This window comes from Natrix helvetica, assembly GCF_964273705.1.
Source record: "Natrix helvetica genome assembly, chromosome: 5".
NCBI lineage: Eukaryota > Metazoa > Chordata > Lepidosauria > Squamata > Natricidae > Natrix > Natrix helvetica.
The window spans coordinates 148426058-148439317 of record NC_138551.1 but is presented as its reverse complement, the minus strand read 5'-3'; the positions used below and the strand labels follow the sequence as shown (position 1 = coordinate 148439317).

The window sequence follows — 13260 nt, the reverse complement described above, 5'->3', positions numbered from 1 at the left end:
GTTTCAGCCGGTACGACAGGGTACGACCGTACCGGCTGAAACCCACTGTACCACTACGGTGGCTCGTTTGGCCCACCCACCCTCCCGCATTCCTTACCTGTTCTTAAGGCAACTGGGCCAATTGCGCCTGTGCGCACAGCTTGTGGCGCCTGCGCAATGTCCGACGAGCAGCTGGGTGTCGCAAGGGCGGTAGAGTGCAAAGGTAGGAGCAACCCACCACTGGTGGGGGGTGGGTGGGTGCGCCGATTCCCCAAAAATAAAACCCAGCCAGAAAATAAGACCTAGCATGACTTTTCAGGACAAAGCTAATAAACAGATAGATGACTGAAAGTGAGACTGAAAGTTGGCCCAGAATCGTGTGCGGATCAAGCCATTGTCACTCATTCTAAGGCAGGGGTCTCTGCGCGGATTCGCTTAACCACTGTGGGAAGAAAGGTCGTACAATGGGGCGAAACTCCCTTCATGAAATATCTCAGCCACCTGAATTGTGGACTCAGTTTCTGTCGTACATTGAGGACTATCAGCCGCTTGCAAAGAAGCTCAAATAATACCAGCCAATTTTATATATATATATATAATATATATATATATATATATATATATATATATATATATATATATATATATATATATATATATATATATATACACATACATACACACACATACATACATACACATATATACATACATACATACATACACATATATACATACATACATATACATATACATATACATATATCCCAGGTTCAAATCTCAAATCCCAGTAAGGGTATGGCTAGCTGATGAGAGCTAAATAGCTTGAAATAGATCTATACTAGTCTCCCTTTATTTATTTATCAGCACAAATACAACACACACACACACACACATTATATATATATATACAACAAAACCAGCATACCTACACCCGTGAAAATCTACGAAAACATACATACATACATATATATATATATATATATATATATATATATATATATATATATATATATATATATATATATATATATATATATATATATATATATATATATATATATATATATATATATATATATATATATATATCAGGATTTATGGAATATGTTCTCTGCCGTTAACAGCTCTCCAAAAGAACAGATAACCAGCAATCAATGCACCCAGTATGGGATGGCAGAGAGCAGACAAAGATAGCGGCTTGTTTAAAAAAATAATCATCATCATAAGTTGGAAAGCAAATACAGAGAAAAAGTTAAGAGGCAATCAAGCTGGAATGTGTAACTCTGAGCACATTCCAATTTTTAAAATGCCTGAGGAGTTTCTTTGACGTTTTGCAGCTTACTGTTAAAACACACATCCATGTACACACATGCACACACCATTCTTATGAATGGGACACACACGTCAGTCGTGATTAACAACAACAATAACAAAAAAACCCAAATCTGTATCCAGAGATTCACAAACCTCTTTAAAATAAAATAAAAAGTACGCAGAAATTTGGCGGTTTCCCCAAAAAAACTTGGGCTGGGATAAGAGACCAAGTTCCTTATTGGATTTTTATAATTTAATCTGAATGTTTTCCCCCGAATGATCGTACATCATTCTTTTCCTTGTTTTTATAGTCCCTCACACTTTGTAGTAATGGAGGCCACCCAGAGTCTTTGCGGAGTTTGGGTGGCCCCCGTGAAATTCGACAAGTGAGTACAAATTGCAGGAAATCAAAACCACACCGCGATGGAATATATCTTGGCCTGCTGTGTGAATATTCAGCTTTTATTTCAAAGGTTCTAATCCAGTGGTCGGCAACCTTAAACACTCAAAAGAGCCACAAAGGTCCTAACTGGAAGCCCCTGCCCATTCAAGTCCGGTTCCCCCACCATAGAGTCTCCTCCTAGCGTGGCATCCTTTTTCCTCTACCTGTCATAACCGAAAGCCTTATCAATTGTGGAGCCTACTGGAAGTCCGGTTCCCCCACCATAGAGTCTCCTCCTAGCGTGGCATCCTTTTTCCTCTACCTGTCATAACCGAAAGCCTTATCAATTGTGGAGCCTACTGGAAGTCCGGTTCCCCCACCATAGAGTCTCCTCCTAGCACGGCATCCTTTTTCCTCTACCTGTCCTAACCGAAAGCCGTACACGTTTTAGGGCTCAGTTGTGGTCGTAAGTCAAGGACTGCCTGTAAAAGGATCAAAGCCAGCCACGGTTGCAGATGCCGAGCCTGGGAACTTACCTTCGACGCAGTGTTCCACTTCTTCCAGGTTGCGCAAAGTAATCCTCATCAGGCTGGAGTTCAGCATCAGTTCGTTCTTGTGAACAGGCCACATGTAGTGCGGGGCGGGATTGACGAAGAAAATCCGGGTGTCCCCCGTGGAGACCTGGTTGTCGCAGATCAAGGGGTCCCCAAAGCCCCCAATCATCACCTTGTTCCCGCCGTCCAAGAGGATCTCGTGAGTCACCACCTCTTTCCCCTTCAGGTATCTCCAAACCCTCACCTGGAGAAAGGAGGAAGAATTAAAGAAGGTGATGTTAGAATGGAGCAGAGCAGAGCAGAGCAGAGAAGAGAAGAGAAGAGAAGAGCAGAGAAGAGAAGAGCAGAGGAGAGCAGAGCAGAGCAGAGAAGAGCAGAGAAGAGAAGAGCAGAGCAGAGATCAGAAGAGTAGAGCAAAGCAGAGAAGAGAAGAGAACAGAAGAGTAGAGCAGAGAACAGAAGAGAAGAGCAGAGCAGAGAAGAGAAGAGCAGAGAAGAGTATAGCAGAGAAGAGCAGAGAAGAGCAGAACAGAGAAGAGCAGAGAAGAGCAGAGAAGAGAAGAGCAGAGAAGAGAAGATAGCAAGCAGAACAGAAACATCGGAATAGAACCAAGCCAGGCAGTTACAGAGGTGCAGAGGACAGTCGCAAGAATTGCAACTCCAAAAGACTTCCTGTCCTGAGCGGTTGTAAGAATTGGCAACGTGCTGTCTATCACAACTTGCCATTGCCAACTCACCACACCCACCTTGCCGCAAGACAACTCAATATGGTCAATTTGCTACTCGGACAACTTGACATAGGGCAAGAGTTACATTGACATAGTAAAGGTAAAGTTCCCCTTCGCACATCTGTGCTAGTCGTTTCTGACTCTAGGGGGCGGTGCTCATCTCCATTTCAAAGCCAAAGAGCCAGCACTGTCCGAAGACGTCTCCGTGGTCATGTGGCTGGCATGACTAAATGCATAAGGTGCACGGAACGCTGTTCCCTTCCCACTAAAGGTGGTCCCTATTTTTTCTACTTGGGCATTTTTTTACATGCTTTTGAACTGCTAGGTTGGCAGAAGCTGGGACAAGTCATGGGAGCTCACTCCGTTATGCGGCGCTAGGGATTCGAACCGCCGAACTGCCGACCTTTCTGATCGACAAACTCATCGTCTTAGCCACTGAGCCACTGCGTCCCTCCATTAGAATAGTCTAATTGAATCATCGAAGAGTGAATGCCAAAGGACAAGCAAAACAAAATGTGAACGAGAAATAATTTTAAATAATTAAATTAAATTGTTGAAATGATCTCACGGCGAGTTGGCCGCAGCAAAATTGGCCGCAACGAGTTGTCCCATTCCATTGACAAGAATTTGACTGCGGCAGTAGGACTGCATCCAAAGACCATTGTAAAATCCCACTTTTTTTTAATTATAGCGTATCTCTTTTTAGATTAGAAGCCACATCTTCCTAGCTGCGAAATTTCAGCCGGCAATTATTTTTTTCTTCTTGCTTTATTTTTCTCCCCAAAATCCTCCGCGCCCAATTAAATGAAAACCATAAAGTACAACGATCGCAAGAAAACCGAACCAAATTTAAAAACGGCACACAAGAAGAGGTAAGGACAAATATACAAAGGAGTAACGCAACATTACGGCGGGGCGAAGCAGGGTGGGCAACATATTGCGCATCATGAAGTCAAGATGAAGTGATTTTTAAAAACTGAGACGGAGGGGAGGGGGATTATACCAATTTGGGGAGGAATTGAAACAACCGTCACCCAATTCAGTACGGAGCATGGATCAGGAAGCCTAGGTCAGAACAGTGAGTCAGTAGACATTCCCCCCAAAAATAAGACCTGGTGCCTTTTTTTGGTAGGAAACGTTTGTGTGTGTGTGTGTGTGTGTGTGTGTGTGTGTGTATTTGTGTTACAACCCCTGGTATGCCCAAATATGGAAGGGAGCTCACTACTCCCCCTTTCTGTCCTTCGGCTCACTACAGAAGACCATCCAGGCAGAAAACCATATTTTTATTTTTAATGTTGCCTTTGCTATGTTTGTGTTGTATAGCTTGAAATAGATCTATACTAGTCTCCCTTTGTTTATTTATCAGCACAAATACAACACACACACACACACACACACACACAAAGACAGGGTCTTATTTTGGGGGAAACACAGGGTAAGACTACTTGCATTCTACGTTCTATGTTTTTCGGAGTATAAGACGCACCTCCCCCCCCCAAAAAAAGAGGATGAAAATTTGGGTGCGTCTTATACACTGAATGTAGACCCACCCACCCACCCACCGGCCCCCACGCTTTGGCCTCTGCCTCCCTGCAATTTACCTTTTTGCAGCAGATGGGGGCTTGCGAAGGCTTCAATAGGCTATAACAATCCCTGCAGCCTGAAATAGCTGATGATCGGGAGAAATTGAAAGTGAAACTTGCTGTTTGCTGCAAGGAGGCAAATTGCTGGGAGGCAGAGGCAGATTTTTTTTTCTTGTGCTAATCAGGCTGTTTGCTGCAAGGAGGTAAGTCAATAACTATAAATGCCTCTAGAATGTTCAAATTATTAGACTTATTTTTAAAGACTGCTTTATTATTATTCTAGACAACGTAACAAAATTAAGAAGCTTTTAAAAATACTGTAAATGCTTGATCTGGAGAGGCCCAGTGCGATCATTTTAAAAAGTGCTATTCTTTTAAATAGCGGAGAATAACTATACTTCCAGAAAGCACATCAATTTTAACAACATCTGTACAAGTATAGTCTGAAATATAACACTACAAACAGTGTATATTGTCTGTTTGTTGCAAGGTGGCAAATTGCTGGGAGGCAGAGGCAGATATTTTTCCCTTGTTTCCCTCCCCAAAAGCTAGGTGCATCTTATACTTTAGAGCGTCTTATACTCTGAAAAATACGGTATTTCTTGCAGTGCTCACCTTTCGTGTGAATCCTGCCTTTTCCACCGACAGGAAGAATTTTCCCAGACTGCAACTGACTCTCCCTTTACCATACCTGGAATATTTCTACCTCTCTGCACAAGGGCTGAGCCCCTTGTGCAGAGAGGTAAGGAGCAGACAAATACTTCTCACTTATCAAGAAGCAAATATTAGACATTCCTCAAACTTGACCTGACAGCGGCTGGTACTTTTCTATCTAGGAAGACCACAGCTTATAGTGGACTGCAGAAGGAATAGATAAAGACATCCTATCCTTGGTCATCAGTGGAGACTGAGTGGAGCAAGTGAGCAGTTTTAAGTTTCTGGGTGTTATCATAAAAAGAGGACCTGATCTGGGGCAACTCACCTTGCAGCCCTGGTCCAAAGGGCCCAGCAGAGATTGTACCACCTGAGACTTCTCAGGAAACAACAATTGAATGAAAAACTGCTGAGGACCTTCTACCGCTGCACCATAGAGAGTATTTTAACTTCCTGCACCTGAGTCTGGTTTGTCAATTGCACATTGGCGGATAGGGCAGCGCTCCAGAGGGTCAACGTCATTGCCCAGAGGATCCTGGGTTGCCCTCTCCCCTCTTTGGAAGAGTTTTATAGCTCCTGCTGCCGTAAGAAAGTTCAAAACATCCTTAAAGATCCATCTCATTCTTGGCACCCTTTTTAAAAAACTATTACCACCTGGCAGCCGGTACAGGGCAATAAAAACAAGGACAAATAGGCTGAAAAACAGGTTCTACCCCAGAGCAGTAACTATATTGAATTCTACTGTATAAAGGTAAAGGTTTCCCTCGCACATACGTGCTAGTCGTTCCCGACTCTAGGGGGTGGTGCTCATCTCCGTTTCAAAGCACAAGAGCCAGCGCTGCCCGAAGACGTCTCCGTGGTCATGTGGCCGGCATGACTCCACACCGAAGGCGCACGGAACGCAGTTCCCTTCCCACCAAACGTGGTCCCTATTTTCCTACTTGCATTTTTTAACATGCTTTCGAACTGCTAGGTTGGCAGAAGCTGGGACAAGTCGCGGGAGCTCACTCCGTTACGCGGCGCTGGGGATTCGAACCGCCGAACGGCCGACCTTTCTGATCGACAGGCTCAGTGTCTTAGCCGCGCCCCTATTCTACTATATAGTGTAATGTTAATGCCCTGCCAGGGGTTTTCAATTGAATTGTGTATAGAATGGGAAGGATGTGTGTTTCTGTTTTATTTTCGTAGTTTTCTTATGTACGATGCACACCGAAGATGGCATTGAATTTCGTTGCACGAGGTGCAATGACTATTAAACTCATGTTGGAAGAAACGTCCTTCTGGGTTCAGCTCCAAGTGGAGAAAAAGACTCTGGAAACATGGAGGCTGCTTGGAAAGATGGTTTAATGGTGGACAGAATGACATGGCTTGAGCTCCTGAACAGAAAAGGGGGATCAATGCTTCCAGATGTTGGGTGAAGAAGAAAAGAGAGAGAAACAGGGCTTGCTGAATTTTTATCTACTCTCTGTTCGGCCCCACCTCTCTGTTTCCTGTTCCTGTGTAAGAAATGTATTCTGATTGGTTGTCAGACTCCCAGGGGTGGCCGGGGGGGGGATGTCTTAGCTACCTTTGTAGGTTGCGTGTCTTTTGAGTTCCCAAGCTTGGTTGAGCATTGCTTCTTCCCAGGGGCCCTGTGGTGAGATGGGTAAAAGCGCTCATACTATCATGCCTTAATCCCATCACCCGGGGAGCTGAAGGGGGGAGATCTTTGTTATGTAGAATAGGCAGGCCTTTGACCAAAGCGGGGGCCTATTAAGAATTGAGTCTGTGTCCTGCCTAAAAACATGTTTCTCCCTTTCTGATCCAGGGAACAATATAATATTCTGCCTTTTCAATATTTCCCAGGATATTTCTTTTTTCTCTCTCTCTCCCTAGGAGAGGGGCGGGCGCTCACTTCCCACGCTCAGAGATCTCGAAGCACTTGAAGACAGGGAAAAAAGGACCCCTAACAAAGCCCGTGTTAAGAGAGGTTATCTGACAGCGGAGTGAACAGGAACCACACCGGTTGAAAGAAAAAAAGAAAAGAAAAAGAAACCGTGCCAAGAAAGGGAGAAAGGAGGCCTTGGCATCGACTGCCTTCCACTTTGCTCCAGATTCAAGTCGCAGCAGGAGGAAGGGGGGGGGAGGAGTACCTACAACCTAGAAGCACACACAAAGAGCCCCACCCTCATTTCTTGGCAAAACAAGGGGAGGATTAGGAACTGGAGAGGCCCCGGATGTGCATCGCTTGTGTGGAGAAAATGTCTGTAAGCAGATTTTTTTTTTATGCCAAGGTTGGAGCCAGTCTGGACACTTCCCCGCCTCTTTCTCTGAACTTATCTGGAAAGGGAAGGTTTCTCTCTTCTTTTTTTTATCTTCCTCTTTCTCCTCTCCTCTTTTTCTCTCTGCTCTCTCTCTCTTCTCTCTCCTTCCTCTCCTATCCCTGCTCTCTCTCTCTCTCTCTCTCTCTCGCCTCTTTCCTCTCTTTTTTTCTTCCTCTCTTTCTCTCTCTCTCCTCTCTCCTCCTTTCTCTCCTCTCTCCCTGCTCTCTCTCTCTCATCTCTTTCTCTCTCCCCTCTTTTTCTCTCTCCTCTTCCTCTTTTTCTCTCTTCTCTCCCCTCTCCTTTCTGTCTTTCTCTCCTCTCTCTCTCTCCTTTTCCCTCTCTTTTTTTCTTCCTCTCTCTTTCTCCCTCTCCTCTTTCTCTCCTCTCTCCCTGCTCTCTCATCTTTCTCTCTCTCCTCTTTTTTTCTCTCCTCCTTCTCTCCTCTCTCTTCTCTCCCCTCTCTCTTTCTCTCTCCTCTCCTGTTTCTTTTCTCTCTTGTCTCCCCTCTCCTCTGTCTTTCTCTTCTCTTTCACTCTCCTCTTTCTCTCTCTCCTCTCTCCTTCTTTCTCTCCTCTCCCTGCTCTCTCTCTCTCTCCTCTTTCCTCTCTTTTTCTCTTCCTCTCTTTCTCTCTCCTCTCCTCTTTCTCTCCTCTCTCCCTCCTCTCTCTCCTCTTTCTCTCTCTCCTCTTTCTCTTTTTTCTCTTCTCTCCCCTCTCCTCTTTGTCTTTCTCTCCTCTTTCTCTCTCTCCTCTCTCCTTCTTTCTCTCCTCTCCCTGCTCTCTCTCTCCTCTTTCCTCTCTTTTTCTCTTCCTTCTTTCTCTCCTCTCCTCTTTCTCTCATCTCTCCCTGCTCTCTCTCCTCTTTCTCTCTCTCCTCTTTCTCTTTTTTCTGTTCTCTCCCCTCTCCTCTTTGTCTTTCTCTTCTCTTTCTCTCTCCTCTTTCTCTCTCTCCTCTCTCCTTCTTTCTCTCTCTCTCTTCTCTCTTTCTTTCTCTCCTCTCTCCCTGCTCTCTCTGCTCTCTTTCTCTTCTCTCCCTCCTTCCCTCCCTCTCCCCCCCAAAATGCAAATAAAAGAATAAAAGAATGCCTGGAGTTGTTGACTCATACCAATCTATAAAATGTTATTTTACTTAAAAATATTTACAAGTTTGAAAGATGGGGGTAAAGGCTAATGTCTTTACAGAAAAGAGTGATCTAAAAAAAAAAGAAATTTTAGCTACCTGAACACTTTGCTAAACGTATCAACTACTTTATCGTTATTTAAACACATATCACAACCACGAAAACCATCGCCTTTTAACAACTGTGTCCTTTGCACTTAAGGGAGGCATATTTCTCTGGGAATTTAAATAATATCTATCACCTAAATCAAACACACCCTTTCCTTCCTTCCTTCTTTCCTTCCTTCCTTCCTTCCCTCCCCTTCCCTTGGGGAAGAAATGGAGGTAGTGACAGATTTTATTTTCTTGGGCTCCAAGATCACCACAGATGGGGACTGCAACCAAGAAATTAAAAGGCGCTTGTTCCTGGCGAGGAAAGCTATGGCAAAGCTAGACACTCTACTAAAAAGCAGAGACATCACCCTGCCAACAAAAGTGCGCCTAGTCAAGGCGATGGTTTTTCCAATTGCAATGGATGGCTGTGAAGGTTGGACCATAAGGAAGGCTGAGCGTCAAAGAATGGATGGAGGCCTTTGAACTCTGGGGCTGGAGAAGAAGACTCTTGCATTGAGTCCCTTGGACTGCAAGGCCATCCAACCGGTCAGTCCTAGAGATCATCAACCCTGACTGCTCTTTAGAAGGCCAGATCCCGAAGAGGAAACTCAAAGACTTTGGCCACCGAATGAGAAGGAAGAAGGACTCACTGGAGAAGAGCCTCATGCTGGGAACGATGGAGGGCAAAAGAAGAAGAAGGGGACGGCAGAGAATGAGGTGGCTGGATGGGATCATTGAAACAGTCGGCGTGAGCTTCAATGGACTCCAGAGGACGGCAGAGGACAGCAAGGCCTGGAGGAACGTTGTCCATGGGGTTGTGATATAGGTTGGACACAACCTCACAACTAACAACAAGAACATACATTTATGTTGGATATAGGAAGGAAGGAAGAAACATACCTTCCTTCTTTTCCTCCCTCCTTCCTTCCTTCTTATTCCTTCCTCCCTCCCTCCCTTCCTTTCTTCCTTCCTTTCCTCCCTCCTTCCTTGCCTCTCCTTCCCTCCCTCCCTCCCCTCCCTGCAAATCTTTAGTCCTTGGCTGATCTTGCCAACATATTCATAACCCCAAGGCAAAAAAAAAAATCACCCCCAATGCAATTCCTGGCTCAACTATAGTTCTACCTCTAATCCTCCTGGCAATTTTAAACTTTTTACACTTTAAAATTTTAAATTGGGTATTTTAATTTTTAACCTTATTATTATCATTGTTTTTGTATTGTAACTATTGTTGTGATTTTATACCTCCTCCGTGTAATGTGTAATGTAATTGTCTAATCGTGTAACATGTTATTTATTTATTGTACGCCGCCCCGAGTCTAATAAAATAAATAAATAATAAATAAAATAAATTTGAATTTATTTTGGGGGTTGGTCTCCCTCCTGCATTCATTCATTCATTCATTTTAAAGTTCATTTATTTTCTTCCTAAAGCTCTCAGTGGCATGTATGGTTTTTAATGCTCAAAATGGAGAGTCGTTGAACGAAGATTGAGGAAAACTAAATCAGCTGCACTCATTTAATTGAATATTGTGGCAGAGCGCCTAAAGGGCTTTTCCGTTGAAGCTGAGAAGGTATGTATGTATGTATGTATGTGTAAAACAATCTACTATATTGATATAATACTGTACAATTAAAATATATCATACAGTACTACTGTATTGATTAGACAAGGTCGTACCGGAATCCAAAACAGAACAATGAAGCCTGTATATAATATATGGTTATATGGACCCTAAGTGAAATTACCTTCTCAGCATCAGTGGAAAAGCCCTTTAGGTGTTCTGACACAATATTTAATTAAATGTGCAGCTCATTTAGTTTTTCCCAATCTTCATTCTACGACTCTCCATTTTGAGGATTAAAAACCGTACATGCCACCGAGAACTTTAGGAAGAAAATAAATGAACTTTAAAATGAATGAATGGATGCAGGAGGAAGACCAAACCCAAAAACTCAGCTCTGAGTTATCTTGTGATTTAGGCAAGGCATTGGGGGGGGGGGTTGCCTTGGGGTTATGAATATGTTGGCAAGATCAGCCAAGGACTAAAGATGTGCAGGGATTTGTTGTTTTAACCTGGCTGGGGAGGGAGGGAGGGAAGGAAGGAAGGAGAGGCAAGGAAGGAGGGGGGAAAGGAAGGAAGGAAGGGAAAGGAAGAAAGGAAGGGAAGGGAGGGAGGGAGGAATAAGAGGGAAGGAAGGAGAGGCAAGGAAGGAAGGGAAGGGAGGGAGAAAGGAAGGAAGAAGAGGCAAGGAAGGAGAGAAGAAAGGAAAGAAGGAAGGAAGGAGGGAGGGAAGGAGAAACAAGGAAGGAGGAAGGGAAGGAAGGAAGGAAGGAAGAAGGGAATGGAAGGGAGGGAGAAAGGAATAAGGGGGAAGGAAGGAGGGAAGGACGAAAAGGAAGGAAGGAAGGAAAGGCAAGGAAGGAAGGAAGAAAGATGAGGCAAGAAAGGAAAGAAGGAAGGAAGGAGAGAGGGAGGAAAGGAAGGAAGGAAAGGCAAGGAAGGAAGGAAGGAGGGAGGAAAGGAAGGAGGGAAGGAAGGAAAGACAAGGAAGGAAGGAAGATGAGGCAGGAAAGGAAAGAAGGAAAAAGGGAGGGAGGAAAGGAAGGAAGGAAGGAAGGAAGGAAAGGCAAGGAAGGAAGGAAAGACAAGGAAGGGGGGAGGGAGGAAGAGAATCTCTAAACAGCCAGTTCAGGAAAGTTAAAAGCCCTATCACCTTCCCACCCAGAGGCAGGAGCAATTAAGATGAGCTGCATTAAAAGCCCCTCGAGAGATTCCTTTTGGGTACACAGAGGATTAAAAGCAAAAAAAGGTAGGAAGGAGCATTCTAAGAGGATCAGGTTTGAGCAAAGGTGATACCAGCAACAAGAGAATTTTGAAGAGTGAGAAAGGAGGAAGGGGGGAAGAGGGGAAACGCTTTTAAGTAATAGCTAAAATTTACATTCAGAAAGAACAGACAACCACTTCAGGAGAATTACCCATTAAGAACCACTGCAGGGTTATTTGGGGAGGGGGGGGTGTCTCCCTTTAAAAAAAAACAGGGAGGGGGAGGGCAACCTTTCTAAGATGTTTTCCTTTTCCAGACTGCTTAATGAAAGCACCTTTATTTCCATCACCTTCCTCTCCACATCACTCTAGGACTCTGCAAAGGTTGCCCAGGTTTATTCCCTTACCCCATTGTTATGCCTGGGCCCTGGATGGAGATGCAAAACTACTCTGGGGATGTGTGGAATTAACCCACCTTAAGGGGTCCAGGTAGTTAAATAGGAATGATTGAGTCTCTCCTCTGCACCTCCATATCTGTCTGGTTTGGCTCTGTAACCCAACAAGACAGACATGGACTTCAGAGGAGAATCAGAACTGCAGAAAAAACAATGGCTACCAACCTGCCTTCCATTGAGGACCTGCACACTGCAGAAGTCAAAAAGAGGGGTGTGTAAATATCTACAGACCCCTCACATCCTGGACATAAATTGTTTCAACTCCAATTAGACACAAGGACAGTTTCCCCCACCCATGCCATCACTCGGCTAAACAAATAATTCCCTCACCACTGTCAAACCATTCAATAAGGCTGCATTGCTATTACTATTAGTCTTCTCACGGTTCCTATCCCCCAACTCCTCCCACTTATGACTGCAGGACTGTAGCTTTGTGGCTTGGATCCTTGCAATTTATATTGATATTGTTTCCTGATTGCTTATTTGTACCCCATGATTATCATTCAGTGTTGTACCTTACGATTCTTGACGAATGTATCTTGTCTTTTTATGTACACTGAGAGCATCTGCACCAAGGACAAATTCCTTGTGTGTCCAATCACACTTGGCCAATAAAGAATTCTATTCTATTCTATTCTATTCTATTCTATTCTATTCTATTCTACTCTACTCTACTCTACTCTACTTCTATTCTACTTCTATTCTACACTACTCTAATTCTATTCTATTCTATTCTATTCTAATCTATTCTGTTCTATTCTATTCTACTCTAATTCTATTCTACTCCACTCTACACTACTCTAATTCTATTTTACTACTCTACTCTTATTCTATTCTATTCTATTCTACACTACTCTACTCTAATTCTATTCTATTCTACTCTAATTCTATTCACTCCACTCTACACTACTCTAATTCTATTTTACTACTCTACTCTACTCTAATTCTATTCTATTGTATTTATTGTATTCTATTCATCTATTCTATTCTATTCTACTCTAATTCTATTCTACTCCACTCTACCCTCTCTCCTTCTCTTTCTCCCCCTTCCTTCCTCCTCTCCTTCCCCTCCCTTCTTCCCTTCCCTTTCTCCTACTCCTACTCTTCCTCTTCCCCTTCCTACCCTCTCTCCTTCTCTTTCTCTTTCCCTTCTTACCCTCCTCTCCTTAGCTCTTTCTTCTTTCCCCTGTCTTCTTTTCATTCTCTCCTCTTCTCTCTCTTTCTTTTCTATTATTGTTGGTGCATATTTTAAAACGCCGTTTATGTTTCCTTAGGATGGTACTTCCGCCAACCCAAATATAATTTAGTATCATTTCACAGCCCCCTTT

The 13260-nt window shown here is 43.7% G+C and overlaps 1 protein-coding gene across 2 annotated transcripts in view; it reads right to left on the bottom strand.

Annotated features, from left to right (window-relative positions):
- AGRN (agrin) overlaps positions 1-13260 on the bottom strand; it is a 277808-nt gene that overhangs the window by 254602 nt on the left and 9946 nt on the right. For both annotated transcript variants that reach the window (XM_081954875.1, XM_081954876.1), the window contains exon 2: positions 2215-2476. In XM_081954875.1, the coding sequence (XP_081811001.1) occupies positions 2215-2476 (262 nt within the window). The remainder of the gene's footprint in view (positions 1-2214; positions 2477-13260) is intronic.